The 21,424-nt window shown below is 40.2% G+C and overlaps 1 protein-coding gene across 1 annotated transcript; it reads right to left on the bottom strand.

The window, feature by feature from the left end:
* Positions 1–4,547: 4,547 nt before the first annotated feature.
* Positions 4,548–5,942, bottom strand: LOC105826432 (tRNA selenocysteine 1-associated protein 1-like). The gene is given in 2 exon segments (XM_012664416.1): positions 4,548–5,191; positions 5,718–5,942. Coding segments are annotated over 2 exon segments (864 nt in total). The 3' UTR covers positions 4,548–4,552.
* Positions 5,943–21,424: the final 15,482 nt, after the last annotated feature.

Below are 21,424 nucleotides of genomic sequence, written 5' to 3'. Positions count from 1 at the left end.
TTTACCTGCTTCATTCAGACTTTTATATTTCTTTACATTGTCCCCAAACCAGAAACAGATTATCCGTTTGACATTTCCCATTACTTATGCATATAAACATATGGCATTTATCTCACTAGCGAACTTGCTTAATAGCATGATAGATCACATTTTTACCCACATATGTAAAATGGATCAATGTACCATCTATGTGTGTATTTTACAAAGAACCGTTTGACATATAAAATAAAATATGAGATCAATACCTACAGTTAAGCTTGAAGAATTTTGGAATTTATTTTCTGGAGATACACTAACTTGGCCAAAAGAATACGTAAAACTTTTGTCAGGATAACTTTTAATAGCAATAGTCACAGCAAATGATTCTGTGTATCCATAAACTTGAACTACTACATTTTCAGAGGCTCCAACTCTTTTGGTGCTGAGACAACATACCTATTGAAACAGTGATATTATAGAGTCAATCTGCTAATAAAAGATAATTTTAAAATATTTTTCACTTAGGAGAACCAATATAAATTATCGGTATTTCTTAAACTTAACAATATATTTTTATTTCTCAAAATTTTGTTATCTATGGTAAAGCCAGAATAGCTTCCAGAAAGCATCCCAAGGATGAGATTTCAAGGGAGCAGACAGAAGTGATCTTGATTAGTTGCAGCCAGGGCAATGTTTAATTGAGTCCCCTATAAGAAGTGCAAATACAAATCACACTTCTGTCTTTTGAAGAATCCGTTTTCAAACAAAATACCAATCAGGAAGTTACTATTCCTGGGGGCACGGTGACAGCCTAGACAAAACACAGAGTATTAGAATGTAAGTTATGCATTGATTACAAAGCACTCATATTAAAAAAAAAACAACAGTGTAGCAGTATTGGATAACAGAAAAAAGAGGAAATTCGCTTGGAGTTCTCAGAAGTAGAAAGTTAATTTTATGTGGCATTGATTGAATTCTACTTTCTGCAAAAATACAACCAATATACATTTCAAATGAAAATGGCATCCTTTACTCACGTTTGCTCCTGGCCCCAACTTCTTCCCAAGTAGAAAAAAATAAAGACTACGCTTAAAATGTCCATGGCTGGAAAAGCATTAGATCCTTGATACAACCTTTCTTGAAAATGCCCTCCTTTTTGTGAACTCAGCTTGAAGAATTTGTTTAAATTAGTCCTCAGGTTAATTATTAATGTCAGGTAGTGGGATCACTGAGAAGAAAACCCAAGAATTTAAATGATAACCCTTTAATGTCCACAGGTAGTTGTGGAATTCAAAGCAGAGAAACTTGATTTTTTGATGAGTAGAGTGCAAAATACAGCCAAATGCCAAGTCTCAATGAAAACGTTTCAAAGCTGGATGCAGATGCAAAATATTTGAAGCCACTCTGGTCTTGCACATTTTCCAGGTATAGTAGATGCAGTTGGTTTCCTAACCAATTCCTCCTTTACTGGGCAGGGTACACCCATCCTACAGATGCTGTGAGTGTTGGTTGCTAAAGTTCCTTTACTATAATCTTGTCCATGTAATTGACCTCAGCCATGAAAGATATCTCACCCAGAAATGCCTTGGAAATTACATTCTCTCCCCAGGATTGGTCCACAGTCAATGACTGACTGATTCTGAGGGTACAACAGGCTAGCTCCCTTGCCTCAAGATGGGCCAACTTTGTGGTAACATTCATGTTCTAGAGCCCCACTGGAATCAGGCTGAGGTTAGACTTCAGCTGAAACCACATCTTTGCTTAGCTTCTTACCCTGCCCTGTCCTGCTTTCCTCACTACTTACAGGTTTCTCTTGAGAGTTGTCTCTTAATCAACCACTTGCATGAGACTGTTTCCCTGCCTCAGGTCTCCACTTCCAGGGAGCTACTCTAAATTTAAAGAACATGGGAGAAAACTATTATCCTGGACTCCGTCTGGAGATGGTTCAGAGGCTTCCCTAGAGTGGGTCTGGTTTGAATTAGGCCCATGAGGCCTGCACTGATCCTCTTTAGAGTAGATCTGAACTCCCAAGGAAATTTCCCAGATGATGATGTGTTTCCAGGAATTCTAGGACTAGAAATGTCCGGGACATGGCCAAGGAAGCTATGAAGCTTTTGCTGTCAGGCTTCCTTCAGCCTGCACTCAATTGCATGTATGGACCCATACTGCACTACAAATCTTTAGGTGTAGTTTGGGTGGCTGGTGGTTTGGGTGATGGGTTTTATAATTGCCTCTTTGTTTGTCTGTTTTCTCCTCCAGACTATAAGTTCCATGATGACAGGCACTGGGTTTAATGTATACATTGGAGATACAACCCAGACCTTATCATAGTGCCTAAAAGACACTTAGACACTCAACAAATTGTTTCCAAATGAATGAATAAATGAGTGAATGATCACTCATTTAACATCACTCGGGGAGATGTTAAAAGGTAGGCTGAAGATTGTGTATAGCTTTGAATGCCATGCTCAGGAGTTTGGACTTTATTTTGCACGTAATGGGAAACTAAGAAGGACATTTTGACCTTCCTGCTCTGATTCTGAGGATGGTGCCATCTTTTTAGGACCTAATTGTATTCATTGTTCCATCAAAAGAATAGGTAGGTAATACAAGCAAAATATTAGTAAAATTATTCTCCAAGGTAAAATGCAAACAGAAATGGCTAAAAATCCTTTTTTTTTTTTATTTCTTCTTATTTTTTTTTCTTTTCTCTTTCTAGAACACAATTCCATGCAAGAAATGGCTAAAAATCCTGGGATGTCAAACATTCATTCGCAGCAGCAATTTTTGAAAATGATCTACCATGGAAGCATTAGATTTTGATAGTGTGTTAGGCAGAAGTCTCATAACTGCACAGCTATATCAATGGAATTGTATTAATATGAATAGTGAATGAACATTCTCATAGAAGTAAAGTTGCTGACATTCATACACGTCCTCTGAACTAGGGCCAGTAGGCTAATATTTAAACCACTGTTTGAGTTCTGAACCATATCAAGCAGAATACTGCAAGGACAATGATAGGAAAATTACTAATCAACAATACACTGAAAAGGATGATTTAATGTAACAGGATCTATAGACTGCAGTGGGTACAACTGATAAATCTAGCATCACTCCAGTCTAGAACATTTTCAGACCAACAGTGACAGAAAACATTCTCATTTCTAATGAGAGTGACCGTACCTGTGTTTTAATTTTTGGCCAATTATCTCAGTAAAATTTTCTTCCTCATGTGAAGGATAAAAAGTACGTATTTGACATGCATAGTTAACATTGTGTCAATTCTTCTCAAGCAGGTTTAAAAATTGTGGCCACAAAAGGACAATTTGTGTTTCTGGTTTTGTACTCAGTCCCATGCATGGGCTCACATTGTCACCAAGAAGGAATAAACATAGTGATGAAGATTTGGAGCATAAAAACCCTTTCTGGTCAAATTTCACACTATTATCAGTACTTATATAACTTAGGCCACAAACATTTGACATTCTCAAATACTGAAACTTTTAGAGTTTTTGCCCTCACCTTGTGACAAATAGAAAGGAGAAAAAATAGTACTGGTAGGTTATGTCAATGTTTCTCAACCTCAGCACTATTGACATTTTGGGCTGAAAGACTGTTAGGAGCAGCTGCCCTGTGCACTGTAGGCCACTTAGCAGCATGCCTGGCCTCCACCCACTAGATGTCAGTAGAGCCTTCCCAGTCCTGAGGACAAAATGTCCTCAACATTGGCAAATGTCCCCTGGTGGGGAGCAGGGCAAAATGGTCCTTGGTTGAAAATCTCTGGGTTGTTGTATGGCTATTTTAGCAGTTAAAGGGAGAATGAAGAAAGTACATACCTGTGTTCCTTTCAAAGATACAGAATTCATCAGGCTCTTTACTTGCACAACTTGGCTATTTCAAATTACCACGGAAAACTATAATTCCTACATTTTCTTCACAAGGAGGAAAGTCATCACTTCAAATGCCATTTCTCTACTGCCAGCTTCCAAATTTATCTCTTCGGTGGGAACCTCTCCCCTTGAATGTTGGAGTGTCTCAGCATTCAGGCCTCAGACCTTTTTCCTATCAACATTTACTCACAAGACAATGTCATCAACTTATTTGCATTGGAATATCAATTATATACATCAACACACCTAGATTTAATTCCCTAGACATCTCTCCTAAGCACGAAAATTGTATCTCTAACTGCCTTATTCAAAATCTTCACTTGTATATCTTTTTTTTTTTTTTCCAGGCTGTAGAGAACCTTAATGGTTTACTTGCCTAGGGTTTGCTAAAATGAGTCATTACCCACTTTGGGTATCCCCAAACTGTCCTTATCTCTAGGAGTGTGGATAATTGTGTGGGGTGAATGGTTGTGACCAAAATAGCAATCTGAACTTTGTTCAGCAGTTGGTCCCCTGCCAAATGAATTACTGTCAAGTGAAGGCTGCAGCACCGCATAAATATTCATAAGCTCCAGAAATGGTCAGTCATTACAAATCATTTCAAAAAAGGCTTCACAATTTTTTAAAAAAAGAGTCTCATCTTCCCCACACAGTCTTTTCTGACATGTTCTTTGTCCTTGCTACATCACGGCGGGGATCTCAGAAGACACTGTGTCCAGGGGCTGCCAGTGACAGTCCATCAGTGCGTCGTACAGCTCCTCACTCTGCTCCATGAACTCCTTTTTGGCCTCAGTCACATCCAGCTGCGGCATGGGGTCTTTCAATGCATCGTCTCCGACTTCTTCATATGTCTGCATGGTGCTCTGAGTATAGCCATACTGGGAGTAACTGTAACTGTAGCTGCCTGTGTTCTGGTCATAGCCCCACTGGGCATAGTAGTTCTGATACTGCTGGTAATAGTGGTTGTAGCTGTAACTGTACATCTGACTATATTCCACTGGCTTTACCCGGCTCGCTTTAGGGATTGCCACACTCAGCTGCACGGGTTTAGACCCCAGTCCCACTGCTCCCTGGTACTCCGTCAGTGCTCACTTCTGTTCCAATTCGTCTGTGAATTTCACAAAACCATAACCCTTAGACACGCCTGTCTGTTCCAAAGCCACCTTGCCTCCCCGACAGGAGGGGTAGACTTTCACGAAGAATTCATACAGCATGCCATCGTCCACGTCTGGGGTCAGGTCCGCCACAAAGAGGGAGTACTCAGGGCTGTTATCTGGTTGTTTCCCATAAGTAGCATAGTTCAGTTTAAAACGTTTTGCCTTGGCCAAAACATCTCCCCCTCTCTAAGCCTCCGCTTTCTCTCCTGTATAAAATCAGGGGGTTGCACGGATGACCGCTAAGGGCACTGTCAACTCCATGGTTCTATGAGCCCAGGTGTTCCAGCTGGTGCAGCTGTAAGCTAATTAACTGTGGGAAGAGCAGAATGTAACTCTCTTGAAACGTGTCCTTGTTGCTGCCAGCCTGTTCTAGTTTCTCAATCAGGCAAGAGGTCTAGAGTTTCAAGTCTTCCATTATGGGAGGCAGAGTGGGAAGGGCATGGATTCTGAAGGCAACCAATCTTCAGTTTGAATCCTGGCTCTGCCACTTACTACCTGTGTTGCCTTGGGCAAGTTACTTCACTTCCCTGAGCTTCCGTTTCATGGGCTGTCAAAGATAACAATGTCCACTGTATAGGGCAGTTACAGGATTAAATAAAATGATATAAGTATACAGTAGGGATTCAATAGATGGTAGTAATCAACGACAATAAAAATGGCAACATCATCAGTATCTAAATGTCCTTACAGGTGTGGCTCCTGGAAGGGGTTTCCCATTAATTTTATGCAAACACTTCTCAGCTGTGGCCAAATCTGCAAATTCTACAAAGCAGTAGCCAGCTGGGATTCCAGTGAGGCGGTTTCGGATAATTTTAACGCTCATCACGGTCTCCCCCATGGTGGCAAAGGCTCTGGAGATGAAGTTCTCATCTGTATAGGTTTCCAGGTCGCCCATCTATAGGCTGGCCGCCATGACCGCGCACCCAGGTGGGACTTTTCTTCACTTGTATATCTAATTAGCATCTTTAAAAACTTACTATGTCCAAAACAGAAATTCCAAAGACCTCCCCTCCCCAACAGAGCAAACAAAGAATTACCAGCCATCTAAGGAAGGCCTCTAACATGGAAGATAAACACCAAAACATTCAGAGAAAACCAAAAAAGCAAAATAAATAGAGGCTATACAAGTGAAGATTATTCCTCTCCCCTGCCCCAAAAGAATACCCTTCATTAATATACTCATAAAGAGAAAGGAAGACATTGTATCCACAAAGCAAGACTAGGATACCATAAAAAAGGAACACTCAGAGAACAAAATGAGCTCTTGGATATTAAAAACATGACAGCATGACCCATTTGAAGATGTCTTTACAATCATTACAATGGGATCTGGGGAGGATATAATGCCAAAAAAAATTAAAAATGAAATAAAAGAGTGATTTAGTTCTCCTTCCCTCAGTTTCCTTTGTAAAGGTATTTTCCCCTTTGCAATTAATAAGTAATTTGTGGATTGATATTTTGAGACCAAGGGAATACCTTATTCCCTCAGCAATATTTCATGCAATGGTTTTAATATCTATTGATGATCTGTCTGAATTAAAAATATTATATAGAGTGCTGTAAAATAGCGATTCCCTAATTTGGTCCTTTCATCATATTTATTAGCTGACATTCTTCTGAACAGAAGGGCTTTCCCTTTTGCAGAAATTCAAAATGTTAACTTATAAAACCTTTAAAATTAGGAAAGCAGTTATAAGGATTTAGAGCTGAAAATATTTCAAAGCTGTACACAAGCAAATTGTATTTGGAGGATGTTTTGGTCTTAAATATTCTCTGGATATACCCTTTCAGTCACATGGCCTTGGGGAAGTGAATGGTAAACAACAGTTTGGCTTTAGGTGGTAGAGCTCAGAGACAGAGGAGTTCTGGGTTTGCCTGACTGGGTCTGGTTTGGACCTGAGCACACAGACCCTGTTGTGGCCCTCTTGAGAGTAGACCCAAACTCACAGGGCAGACCCAAATTCTTTAAGTCACAATGCCTCCGTAAACGTTGGTGCTAGAAACAGCCCAGGGTTAACCTGGATAGAGTTTTTATAAAACTCTGGACATTGTAGGTCCTTCGCATTCTGAACTCTAATCCATACACGGATTGACACAGAACAATACCAACTTTCTAATTCTACTCCACTGTCATAGTGTTTTATTTTTTTGCATTTCCCAGTCAACTATAATGTTGTTGAGGACAGAAACTGTGTCCATCTCATTCACCATTGCATTCCCATAGAATTGGCACATAGAAGGGTTTTAATATATATATATATATACACACACACATATACACACACACACATATATGTATATACACTGAAAAAATGAATAAAGAGGAGATCAGGGAGAGATGAACAACAACAAAACAAAAACCAAAAAATAGACCGTGTACACTGAGCAAAAATTATAAGGTGCTTTACAAGCCAGCCCAAGAAATTTGGTATTTTGCAGACAGTGGCAGGTCATTCTACATTCTTGTACAGAATCAGGTCATTTTCACATATCAATAGTCACAGGTGTCTAACGCAGAACTTACATTTAGACATAGTACATGATCTTTTATATTGCAAATTATACCTTACTATGTGAGATTTTAAAAATAGACAGTTATTTAAAATATATTTGTAATTCAATTAATTTTTTAAATCACACTAGCAAGTCAAAGAAAGAAATGACAATAATGGAAGCTGCCATCCTTGCCTGACAAGCTAGTCTGGCTCTTCTCTAAAGCAAATTTGCAAAATGATTAAACAGGGTTGCAAAAGAGGAGGCAAGTTAAAGCAAACAGAATAGCTTTACTTTCATTTGGAAAAAGGGACTGAGAGATAGCTAGGTCACTCTGCCATGGCTAATATTTGTATTGTAAATGCAACTCAGAAGAACGACAACTTCTTCATATTGTTGGATAAATACAAATTAGTGTGGAATGAAAGAGCTGCCCCCACTCCTTTCTATCCTCATTCCTACTTTGGGGAGGAAGGTTCTTTTAGCATGCTAATAGAGACAATTGATATTCAAATTAATTAGAGAATGTTCTCTCCTTTGAAGTCTCTAAGGCCTGAACTGCCTTAGAGACCAAGCTAGACACCAGCAGAGGGTGCTGGGTCTATATGAGGGAGGAAAACCAGGCAACGTGGGACCAGAGAATGCCATCCAAGGCTTACTGGATATGTACAGAGAGACTTCACAAGGGAAAAATAAGTGTTTTGCACCTTCCTCTGGACTTTGTATTTTCAATGACTTCTAATAAAATTGATAATGAACTACACTAGCACGCCATGATTTGACAACGGATCCCACTTGAATACCATTACAGACTTTGAGGGGCATAGTATGAGGTGACACAATAAATCCAAGTCTCTGGTGGAAAAGAAAAAAGGAAATAATGAGTGTCACATTCCTAACTAATAAGTATCATCTGAACTTCCATTTAAAAATGGATACAATCTTCTTTTAATTTTAAATGGAGCTTTTCAGGAATTCTGGCTTTCAATTCCAAGGGCTTCCTTCTGTGTTGCGTAAACGGAGTTGGGCGTGGGGGAGAGGGGAGCATCATTCACATAAATGTGAATGAGAATGGTGTCTCTTGTTGGAAGTCACCTGGATTTCCTGTGGTGAAGTCATCTCTGCCTCAAGAAAAAACGAAGTGTCTAATGACGTTTACAATAAGTCCCCTTTTCCTCAACTTCTCCACCCCAGATTTTTGCACGAGCCATACTGAACTATTTAACGTCTCCATACTACTTATGTTTTGTTCCAGCCACACTGAATTACTTAACATCCAGCACACTGCCAAGCTCTTTCTTTCCCTTCTGGGACTTGAACAAGTTGTTCTCTTTGCCAAGCAAATGCTTCCCCACCTCCCTACTCCTTGACTAAATTCTTTTCTTTTGGGCATAGGATGAAACATCACTTCTCAGAAACCTTTGCCTAATAATAAAATAACTACAACATATCAAGAACTTACTATGGGCCGGGCATTGTTCTAAGTTCTTTCGCGTGCTTTAACTTATTATCAGGACGATTGCAGGACGTAGGTGTGAGTCCTTCAGTGAGGAAACTGGGGCACAGATAGAGGGAATTTCTAAAACGGTGTTGATTTCTGGAGATAGTGCGGCCTCTGACGGTAACACGGTCCAAGTTATACTTTGTAAATGGGAGGCTGGTGTGAAAGGTGTCCCTGGTGATAACGCTTTAAAAAAGTCACTGTATTTCCCTAGCATCCAGCAGTCTCTGCTAAATTCTCTTAAAACGGCTGTTTAATGCATGCAGTGATTGCAGCACTTATGGGCAAGCCCCAAGTGAAGTCTGCAAATGCTTCTTGCTTTAGCTTCCCTGTACCAACCCGAAGAATATTCTCTGCCCGGGATTTCCAGGCTGGTCTTGCTCCCTAAACCTCGGGCGACAGCTGGATCCCAAGCTGCGTCCGCAATGAGGTTCATCCATGCCTGGTCTGTTCAGTCCCTTTCGAAAATTCGCCTCAGAAGCAGCAGTGCAAGAAGAGGCGTGGTGCGAGGCACACAGGCTCCCGGCCAGCGGGTCAGCATCGGAAGTGGAGGAAGCCTGTGACAGGGCCGCGTATGTCCCGCAGTTTGTCCTCCGACCCAGCCCGGAGGAGCCTGTCAGAGTCTCCGAGTGAGGCGTTTGCAGCTTCGTCTCAGCGAAGGGAAATGGCCTTGCGGCTGCCGCAAGAAACCTCACCTCTCGCATACGCGACCTCCCCATCATCTCCACCCTAGGGCAAGGGCGTCGCGGCCTGCCGGGCTCGCGCAACCGGAAGCCTCTCGCCCAAGCCTCCCGGCGCTCTTGCGCGCCAGCGGCTGAGGCGGCAAAATTGGCGGGAAGCTCCTCCGCGCCCCTCCCAACGGCTCGGGGACGGGCGTGGCTGAGACAGGCCCCGCCCACGCGCGCGTTGGTCCTCGGCAACCGGCACAACATAACAAAATGGCCGCCGGGCCGCCGGGAGCCTGAAGGGAAGGATCCGCGCGTCTCTCGCTCCGCCTCGTCCCGCGGGGCTGCTCGGCTCGACTCCTAGGCGGTGAGTGCCAGGCCTGGTCGAGACCGTCCTCCGGCGTCCGGACCGAGTAGTAGGGGCCGGCGGCACAGGCGGGAAGGCCTGGACCTAGCGTGGGGTGGGCCGGCTCGAGATGGATTCGGGGCGGGGGCGAGTGTCTGGGGATTGGGATTGGATGGGAAGGATGGGAGGACCCGGAACGGGCGTGGGGAGGTGGGTGGAGGGAGGTTCGGATGAGAAGGCGTGGGGATGCCGGGGGCGACTGGGGATGGAGAGACAGTGTGGGGCGTGGAAGTTGGGTTTCGGCACTGATAAGGATGGGGGTCTCACTACCTGAGGAGGGAGGGACTGGGGGACCCGACACCTGACGGGCAGGGAGGGGCTGAGGTGTGCCAGGTGTCTGTGGGGAATGACGGGGATAAAGGATGGTTTGGATGTCCTGACCGGTGTCATGGTATCAGATGGAATACGGTACATGAGAAAGATCAGAGTTAGGATGTTGGGACGAAATGCTAAAAGGCTGGGAAGAGCAAATGCTTTGTTGTGTAATGGTCAAGGGACAGTGAATTTTGAGACCAAACTTAGGTTGGTGGTAGAAAAAGACTTGATCACAAGTCTCTATTCTACCACCTTGTGTTACTTAACCAGCTCTGTGACTCTGGACATGTTCCTTAACCTTCCTGAGCATATGTCTCCTCACTTGTGAAAATCATTGTTAATCACCTTCGAGTGTTCACTGTGTGTCAGAAAGTTCTAAGTACTTTGCACGTATTAACTCATTTAGAATTTAAAATAACTTGTATGAAGTTATCATCCCGTTTTAAAAGTGATGGCACCAAGGACCAGAGAGGTTAAGTAATTGGCCTAATGTCACACAGTATGTGGAAAACTCAGGATTTGAACTCAGACTGTCTAGCTCCAGAATCCAAGCTCTTGTTAATGATACACTGCCACTTGTAAATGAGATTAATGAATTCTGATTTTATACAGCATCTGTGAGGATTTAAATTTGGTAATGTCTTTAGAGTGTTTAGCACAGTCCTTCAGTCAACAAATATTTATTTTCTGCAGAACAACAGACAAATAGAGTCCCTGCTTTCTTGTAGCTTATAGTCTATAAGGAGAAACAGGAAATAAGTAGTTTCACAAATAATTATTTTCAATTGTTGTAAATGTTATAAAGGAGACAACTTGGTGCAAAGACCATGCGTAATAGGGTGATATAATCCTGTCGTGCATCTTAAATGTAGAAACTCTGCCTTCTCAGCATTGTATTCTTAGAGCCTAGCACGGTTCTTGGCACATAAAAGTTGCCCAATAAAATTGAATAAATAATTAATGGAAAGGGATAGGAAACTTGGGATTTAGGGTATCTGAGTAGAATGAGATGGCAGAGAGAAAATCAGGCTGTTAATAGGATGGATGACATAGGGGCCAGGGTGTTAGGATGGAAAGGCAACTAAGTAGGCAGTTCCATTGGGATGGAGAGGAATGGGTGGAAGTTTGAATATTTTATTTGGGAAGGGGAATATTTGGAGAACAGAGTATTGGAATGCACTAAGATGTCAGGGTATTTTCTGGGATGAAGGAAGATGGGCAGTTTGGGAAGTCTGGATGGATATAGAAGCGTTGAGGCAGGGTCCTGGAAAGAACCATAGAGAAATGGGGGAACTAATATGGTGTCAGGGAACTGGGACAGAATTTGTGGGAAAACTTGGTAATCTGAGTGTGATGAAGAAGGATGGGAGGCAGAGGGAGGCAGCACAGGATGGGGGAGTTAGCTTTGGAAAGAAAAGTGGCTGGAAACTTTGAAGAGGAATGGGAATCAGGATATTTGGAAGGACTCAAGAAGGTTAAAGAGTGTTTAAGAAAATAGTAAGAGTATTTGAATAGGTCAGAAGGTATGGGATGAAGTAGAATTGGAGGGAAAGTACTAAGACCCTAAAGGATGTAGTGTGGAGAGAAATATGGGGGTTAAGAAATGGGGATGGGTATTGCATATTAGGATGGTCTGTAGAGAGACGGAAGGTTTTGGGACTATTGAGGTCTGCCTCATTTGGAGATAGAGAAGATGGGAAGTTAGGAATGTTAGGACAGCTGGATAGAGGTGGAATTTGCAGTCTCTACTGAGCTGTGATGGATGGGATTTTTGTATCAGGGCAAGTATCTGGGTTTGTGGGTGGCAGGGTGGATAGTGTTTTGTTGCCATATGATTCTGGTCATTATGTAATTCCAATGGCTTTCTCTTCCTCTGCATACTACCTTCTGGGCCTTTAAAATATGACTCCAACTTTGGACTTGGTTTCTTTGTTTTCTCTTTATCTTGTACTTCCAGTCACTCTAGCCCTACCTCTCAGCTGTCTTTTTTCCATTGCTTGGTCTTTGTTCATGTGATTGCAAACAACATCGTAGAGTCAAACTACACCCTCATCTCTCCCTTAAAATTGTAATTCTAGATTTACCACCTCTAGGCAGTAGTCTCTGAAATAATGCCAGCCATTTTTAAACACTAAATGCCTTAGCCTCATTCCCTAAGTTAGCTATTCTGTGAGATAGAATACATGTATCTGTTGTTTCAGTGTCCAGGCTTTACAGGAGCTATGGCAACCCAGGAAGGGGATTTGAGAATACACTGTGACTTTGGAACGCTCACTTAATCTTTCACGTTATATTCATAAAAGGAAAGAGTTGATCTAGATTTCTGGAATCCATTCTAATTTTTTTTTAAAGTCTATGAATGAGTAAGCCTGAGTTTTACTAATCAGGAGAGGTGACAGAGGACCTCATGATCATCAAATGAGACGCAAAGGGTGTTGGTCATTAGGATGACATGAGAGGAATTCTGGATGGTTCAGTATTTTAAGAATTTGGAGAGAATTCTAAGATACAGGATATAAAATAATTGCATTTCATAAAAATATGGAATGCTTTTTTAAACACCAAGAAATTTTTAAAAATACAAAGCATATCTCTATAGCATGTAGCACACAATATTATTCCAATTTTAAATCTTCTCTCATGCAAGGGATGGGGAAGGATATATAAAAGTGAGACTATGCCCTGTCCCTCCTCTCTTTTATTTTTTAAATTTCTTGCCTTTATGAAAACTAAATGCTATAGTGTATGTCATCCATTAATTCATTTAACTCAGGAATGAATAAAATTTTACCTTTCTAAGCACATTCCTCTTAGCTGTTCTCAAATTTGAGAATATTAATCTTATTTAGAAGGAAAACACCAGGACAGTTTAGCGCAGAATCAATAGTATTACTCTGAGAATACTGGATTAAACAAACTCAATTTCTCCCACTATACTCTCAATTCCGTAGGCTTTTTCCACCACACGTCAAGTAAGCGATCAGTTCTGCAGTGGTGGACACCAGCTAAGTGTCCTCTAATCCAGTTCAGTCTGATACTATCTATCTGGAGATATCAGATAGATCAGATCCCATAGGTTGAGGGCTCAGTCCCACAAGGCTGCCCCCTGCCAATTTCAATCCCCAGGTTGTTTTACCTGTACTTCTTACTGACTGGTTATAAATTGGAGTTCCCATGACCCCCTCCTTGGGTTTGATTAATTTGCCAGAGCAGCTCACAGAACTCAGGGGACTCTTACTTACAGTTAATGGTTTATAATAAACATTACAAAGAATACAGATGAGAAGATGCACAGGGCAAGGCAAGTGGGAAGGGGCACGGGGCTTCTATGTCCTCTCTGGGGAGATTCCCCTCCAGGAACCTCCATGTGTTCACCTATCCCCAAATCCAGTCTTTTTGGTTTTTTTATGGAAACTTCATTATGTCGGCATGATTGATTACATCTTTGACCACTGGTGATCAACTCAACCTTCAGCCCCTCTCCTCTTCTCAGAGGTTTCAGGAGTGGGGCTGAACCCACTAATCCCTCTAACCCTCCAACCCTCTAATCATGGCATGGCCTTTCCAATGAGAGGTGGCAAGTCAGTCAACTCATTAGCATACAAAAAGACACCTGTCACCCTTGGAGATTCCAAGGATTTTAGGAGTTGTATGCCAAGAAAAGGAACTAAGACTGAATATATATTTCACAATATCACAGTTACTAAGAGACTTTTTTTCCATGACAGAATGGTGTGATATAAGACACAAAAATTGTTTACCACGTTTTTGAAATTAGGACCAAAATTCTTGTTTGTGGCAATGGCATAAGCAGCAATTATGTGACTTGGGCGGGGGGAGTTTTTCTGACCCATGTGGATAGTTAATATGAGGAAATGAAAGAAAAAGTAACATTTAAGTTAGCAATTTAAAGTACAAGTTGAGTATCCCCTTATTGAAATACTTGGTACCAGAAGTGTTTTGGATTTTGGATTTTTTTCAGATTTTGTAATATTTTCAATGTACTTATCTGCATTTTTTTTATGTTTATAATTAAATATTTCGGAATTTTGGATTTGGGTCACTACAGGTGTTGGGTCACTAGGATGTTGGAACAAGGCAGTTGGCCATATTGTAATGTATGTCTGTGAATTAATAATTGACTTTTTAAAAACAAACAATGTGGCAGATTTTTATTTTCTTCACACTAGACACCTTAAGAGGCCAGATCGTGATTTCAGTGATCCTACCTTTGTATAGTATTTTCTGGTTTTCCTTCAGGAATTGTTTTTATAGTGTATGTCACCAATTAATCCAAATCATTTAGTGATATTTATTTATGATCTGTTTTGTGTAAAGTATCATGCTAGGCCCTAGAGAACAGAGCAAACATAATCAGGACTCCAGGAAACTCAGTCAGCTATATGACATGGTAATGAAAAACATGGATTTTGGAATCAAATCAGGATTCAAGTTTTGCCCTAAGCAATTGAAGAACTCTGAGCAAACTATTTAACATCTTCATCTATAAAATAGGAAACAACAACATCTATCTCATAGAATTATTATGTTAAATTCTTTCAATGTAATGATACATGTAAAGAGCTTATCACAAATATTTGTTTGTTTGGTTTTTTTAGAGACAGGTCTGCCTGTGTTGCCCAGGCTGGAGTACAGTGGCTATTCACAGGTGCAATCATAGCGAATCGAACTCCTGGGCTCAAGTGATCCTCCTGCCTCAGCCTCCCAAGTAGCTGGGACAACTGGCACACGCTGTGCCCAGCTAAATCTCACAATATTTGGTACATGGTAAGCCCTCAGCAAATATTAGCCACTAGCATTATATTCTTTAGAATTAACTTCACTGTTTTTTCAGAGAGGATTAAATTTTCAGAAGTAGCCAGATTCATTTGGAGTCAAGTTTACTGAATAAGGTTAATGATCAAACTGGGAAGATAAAGACAAAGTGTAGCGGAAGTGATGGGCCTGATTTTCTTCTGAGACTTATAAATTAATTCTGAAAGTAGGACCCAAAGAGGAATTCCAAAAATATTTTGGGCAAAATCAGCATTCCTAGAATAACTATATGGTCATTGAAGGGTATTACATCTGCTAAATGCTGATTAATTGATTGAATATATTTATGGATTATATTAATGGAAGCTCACCGTTATACTGTATGTGCCCTGTAGAGATGGAAAGGGGATGATCCCTTTCCTTCCCATCATTAAGGTCATGGCTGCTACCCCTATAACAGGTTAACAAGAGAAAAGCAAAACAAATTTATTCGATCATAGTTTTATGTGACATGGGTGCCAAAGAATGAAGACCCAAAGATACAAGGAAAGCTATCCATTTTTATGCTTAGGATCCATTATGGACAGCCAGGTGGAAATATGATTGGATAAAAAGGGTATGATCTAATGCTAGTAGACTAAGTGAGTAAACTCAGCAAGGCTTGTCCGTTCAGATTTTTCTTGGCTTCTCCGTATGGCGTTTCTTTCTCCTGGGTATGGAGTAGGACCCCTATGGAATAGAGGTCTCAATTTCTTTATGGCCAGCTGTTACACAGAAAGGCAGTGGGTAGGGGAGTAGAGTAATATTTTTAGGTTTATGGCTACCTTTGAAGAAAAGAGGTTTTGGTTTCTGTGACCTGCCTTGGGGAAGAGGGATTCTAGTTTCCATGTCTTGCCTTGTGGGAGAATGAAAGGCTAGAGACTGGAGGGTAGAAGAAGGTCAGAGAAGAAGGCTCACTTTGCTTCTGAGACCTTCACTTTGAGGTATCACTTTTCTGAATTCCAACAGCTCCAACCATTTAAAAAATAAGTTTCTTCATGATCCCAGCCTATATAATAATCCCTGTGAAGGTATATTATATATTAATAGAAATAGGAAAAACCCAGTGTTTTTCCTAGTCTCACACTATGCAGTACAATACTTCTGACACCAGATGTATGGGGACTGTTCCCTCACACACCAAGAGCACTTCCCCAGCTGGGTGTCCTCTTATTCAATTCAATTTTGAAGCCATCTACCTAGAGGTAGCATCAGATTTCACAGGTTAAGGATTCAGTCCCAGATAACTGCCACCACTTCAGACACTCATCACAAGTAGTAGATTGTCACCTACACTTCTGACCAACTGGCTATAAATTTGGGCTCCCACTACCCCTTCCTTGGGTTCGATTAATTTGCTAGAGTGGCTCTCAGAACTCAGGGAAACACTTTGCTTACATTCATCAGTTTGTTAATAAAAGATATAATAAAAGATGCAGATGAACAGCCAGATGGAAGAGTTGTGTAGGGCAAGGTATGTAGGTGGGGGCATGAAGCTTTCATGCCCTTTCTTGCATGCTATCCTCAAGGCACTGCCATGTGTTCAGCTATCAGGAAGCTCTCTGGACCCTGTTTTTTGGGGTTTTTATGGAGGCTTCATTATGTAGGCATGATTGATTACATCATTGGCCATTGGTGATCAAAAGAACCTTTAGCCCCTATTTTGGTGACCAGCCCCCCCCATCCTGAGACTATCTAGGGGGTCATTAGTTATATTATTAGCATACGAAAGACACTTATCACTCTGGAGATCCCAAAGATTTTAAGAGATATGTGATAGGAAATAGGAGGAAGACAAAAGAAAAACTTCCAACGAATTACAGTTAACATGGGGAGCATTGTAGAGGGGAAGGGCACGCCTCTAACCCTCACTTGGGTGATGCAAAGACATAAAATGTAACCATAATGTTTGTACCCTCATAATACCCTGAAATAAAAAAAAAAGAAATATAAAAAGATGACCCTGAAAAAAAAAAAAAACAGTTTAATTGAGCAAAGAACAGTTCACAAATTGGGCAGGCCTCAGAACCAAAAGTTCAGAGAGCTCCATTCTGGCAGTGTGGTCAGGCAGCATTTATGGACAGAAAAGGAAAGTGAGGTACAGAAACAGCTTGCTTGATTACAGCTGGGTTTACCTTATTTGAACATGGCCTGATCAGCTGACTGTCTGTGATTGACTGAAGCTCAGCTGTTGTGATTGGCTGAGACTCAACTATCTGTTACAGATACTCCTAAGTTAGGCTTTCAGTTAGTTTACCAAACCTACCAAGTTTCGTTGCAGTTCATTATACTAAGATTGGTTGCGGTTCATTGCCAGACTCAAAGTACAGAGGCACCCTCAGGGCAAATTTAGTTTAATTTAACACACAGTCGTTTGTCCCTTAACAACAGGATACACTCTGAAATATGCATTGTTAGGCAATTTCATCATTGTGCAAGCAAAGAGCTACTTACACAAACCTAGATCACATAGCCTACTGCACAAGTCGGCTGCATAGTATAGCCTATTGCTCCTAGGCTACAAACCTGTACAGCATGTTACTGTACTGAATACTATAGGCAGTTGTAACATCGCAGTAAGTATTTGTGTATCTAAACATACAAAAAGTACAGTGAAAATATGGCATAAAAGATAGGAAATGGTACCACCTGTATAGGGCACCTACCATGAATGGAGCTTGCAGACTAGAAGTTGCTTTTCCAGATAGTGAGTAGGTGGTGAGTGAATGTGAAGACCTGGGACATTACTAAACACTGCTGTAGACTTTATAAACATTATACACTTAGGGTACACTGAATTTATAACAAATATTTTTTTCTTCAATAACAGATTAACCTTAGCCTCTTGTAACTTTTTTATTTTATAAACTTTTTAATTTTTTAAACTTTTTGATTCTTTTGTAATAACACTTATCTTAAAACATAAACACATTGAACAACAATACAAAAATAATTTCTTTATATCCTTATTCTACAAGGTTTTTTCTATTTTTAAGATTTTAATTTTTTTTCCAGACTTTTTTGTTAAAAACTAAGACATAAACACATTAGCCTAGGTCAGGATCATCAATATCACTGTTTTCCACCTTTGTATCTTGTCCTACTGGAATATCTTCAAGGGCAATAACATACATGTAGCTGTCATCTCCCATGATAACAATGCCATCTTTTAGAATACCATCTTTTAGAATATTTCCTGCCTGAGCCTGTTTTACAGTTAACTTTTTAAAATAAGTAAAAGGAGTATACTCTAAACCTGTGGTCCCCAATCCCCGGGCCGCAGACCAGTACCAGTCCATGGCCTGTTAGGAACTGGGTTGCACAGCAGGAAGTGAGAGGTGGGAAGCTTCATCTGTATTTACAGCCGCTCCCATCACTTGCATCACCATCTGAGCTCTGCCTCCTATAAGATCAGCGGCAGCATTAGATTCTCTTAAGTGTGCGAACCCTACTGTAAACTGCACATGCAAGGGATCTAGGTTGCATACTCCTTATGTGAATCTAATGCCTGATGATCTGAGGTGGAGCTGAGGCAGTGGTGCTAGCACTGGGGAGCAGCTGCAAATACAGATTATCATCAGCAGAGAGGTTTGACTGCACAGAGACCATAATAAATCAATCACTTACAGACTCATATCAAAACCCTATCAGTGGGTGGCAAGTGACAATGTAATAATAATAGAAATAAAGTGCGCAATAAATGTAATGCACTTGAATCATCCTGAAACCATACCCCCACTCCCTTCAGCCCTCCCCCCAAGCTGGGGAAAAATTGTCATCCGTGAAACTGGTCCCTGGTGTCAAAAAGGTTGGGGACCACTGCCCTAAACTAATAATAAAAGTATAGTATAGTGAATACATAAACCAGTAACATGGTCATTTATTATCATTATCAAGTGTTACATACTCTACATAATTGTGTGTGCTAGACTTGTATATGGCTTACAGCACAGTAGGTTTGTTTACACTAGCATCACCACAAACACATGAGTGATGCATTATACTACCACATTAAGACATCTACGATGTCACTAGGGGATAGGAATTTTTCAGCTCCATTATAATCTTATGGGACCACTATCATATATGTGGTCCATTGTCTACTGAAACATCTTTATGTGGTGCATGACTGTATATATTTCACAATATCACATATATGAAGATATGTACACATCATTCCTTTACAGTAGTCCTTTCTAATACCAATTTATGTGGTATTAAGACTAGAGCTACCCCAAATCCTTGGATTGAAAATTACTTTAACCTTATTTCACTAAATAAGGTTTTAATCTTATTTCACTAAATTTTTTTCTAAAAATAATCTGTTTTATCTTCACATTTTTAGCAGTAAGAGTAGGGGAAATTCAGGTATTGAGCAAAGATAAGATCATTGTTCATGCAGCCTTGCTCAAAATCTATACATCTTATAAGATATTTTGTCTAAAAGTTTGTCAAATTTATAATTTTTGCACTGGTTTTAGATTAAATGTACTTATAAGGGCGACCATATATTGTGCAAATATTTTTTGCATACACTTTACCTTGCAAATTAGGACTCTTGGTGTTAAGGACTAATATTGCTCATGAAGATATCTTTTTGTTGAAGTATCAAATAGTATTTTATAAGTTCCATGTTCTTTATGACTAATTCACTTAATAAATATTAATTATTTATGATTTTCTAGGCTCTGTTCTATGCCTGGAATACATCGGTGAACAATATCCCTGCTTTCATGGAGTTTATATTCCACTAGATTAGTATATGATTTGACTTACAAATTAGGTCGAGAGAGGGAAAACTTATTCTCACCATTACTATTGCTGGCATTGTGACTAATCAAGTCATTTATTATTCCGAACCTTAATGGTTATGAGCTGCACCATTCTTTCATACAAGAAAAGAAATATTTTTATATGAAAAATAAAGGAATTTGACCAAGGTCCCTTTCATGTATAAATGCTTTAGTTCCTTCTGGCAGAACTACACTTCAATAAAATGGATTTTGTGGGCAGTCAATAGTAGGAACCGGAGTTTGAAGTGGTCACATGTCTTTAGCATGAGACAAACATGAATGAATTTCAGAAACATAATATTTAACAAAAGAAAACAGATATAAAAGATATTATATGATTTGATTTCATTTATGTAAAGTTCAAAAATAGTTCAAAAATCTCTGTTGGAAGTCGGGATAGTGATTACCCACGTGTGGGGGTTAGTACTGAGGGAGTATGCGAGGGCTTCTGGGGTTCTGGTCATATTTTGTTTCTTGATCTGGATGCTGGTTGCATAGCTTATGTTCACTATATAGAAATTCATAGAGTTATAACACTTATGATTTGTATACTTTATGTATGATATATTGCATTAAAAACACATATACATACAGAGAGAGAGTATGCATGAGAGAACACACTTTGAAAGTATGGTTTCTAAACAGGTTTAATTCTAGTTGTAGGATGTTAGATGTTGCAAGACCTATACCATTGAGATGCTGGGGATTTAGAGATTATTCTTCCACTCATGGATATTACATTCTGGGCAAGCAAAAAATATATAGTAGGATAAGTTCTTTGGTAGAGGTATATTCAATGTGATAAACAGGGAGGATTGGTTCTACCTGAAGGAAGTAGATTTCTGGAAAGTCTTCACAAATAAAGTGATGACATTTTAGCTGGTAGACAGAAGAAGATGCTATTTTAAGGAGAGGGACTTTCATGAGCAAAAACCCATGATGTATTCAGGTAATGATAAAAAGATGACTAGTGTAGGGTACGTGGTGGATAAGAGTGAGAGATTAGGCCAGAATGTTGGGGACAGATTGTGAAATGTTTAGACTTATAGGCAGTCTTATAAGTCCTATAAGTCCTTATAAATCCTATAAGTTTAGACTTATAGGAACCATCGGACAACTTTTGTTTTTATGACGTAAGTGGGTCAAAGGTAGAGGACGGATTGAGGGTAAGGCAAAGGAGGATTAGAAGGAAGCTGGTTCAGAGAGTATCATAATAGTCTAAGCAAGAGATGATAAATATTTGATCTAGGGCAGTAGCTATGAAGATGGGTACAGACGAATTTCCGAATATTTCAGAGATAGAATCAATATCTTGGTGGATGAAGGAGAGAGATGAGTGGAAGGTAACTCTATTCATTCATTCATTCAACCAGTATTTATTGAATTCCTTCTAGGTGCCCCACACCA

Source organism: Propithecus coquereli, unplaced genomic scaffold (assembly GCF_000956105.1).
Source record: "Propithecus coquereli isolate 6110/MARCELLA unplaced genomic scaffold, Pcoq_1.0 Scaffold89, whole genome shotgun sequence".
Taxonomy (NCBI): domain Eukaryota; kingdom Metazoa; phylum Chordata; class Mammalia; order Primates; family Indriidae; genus Propithecus; species Propithecus coquereli.
Note: the sequence above shows the minus strand (reverse complement) of the source record. Positions and strands in the feature narration are given on the sequence as shown.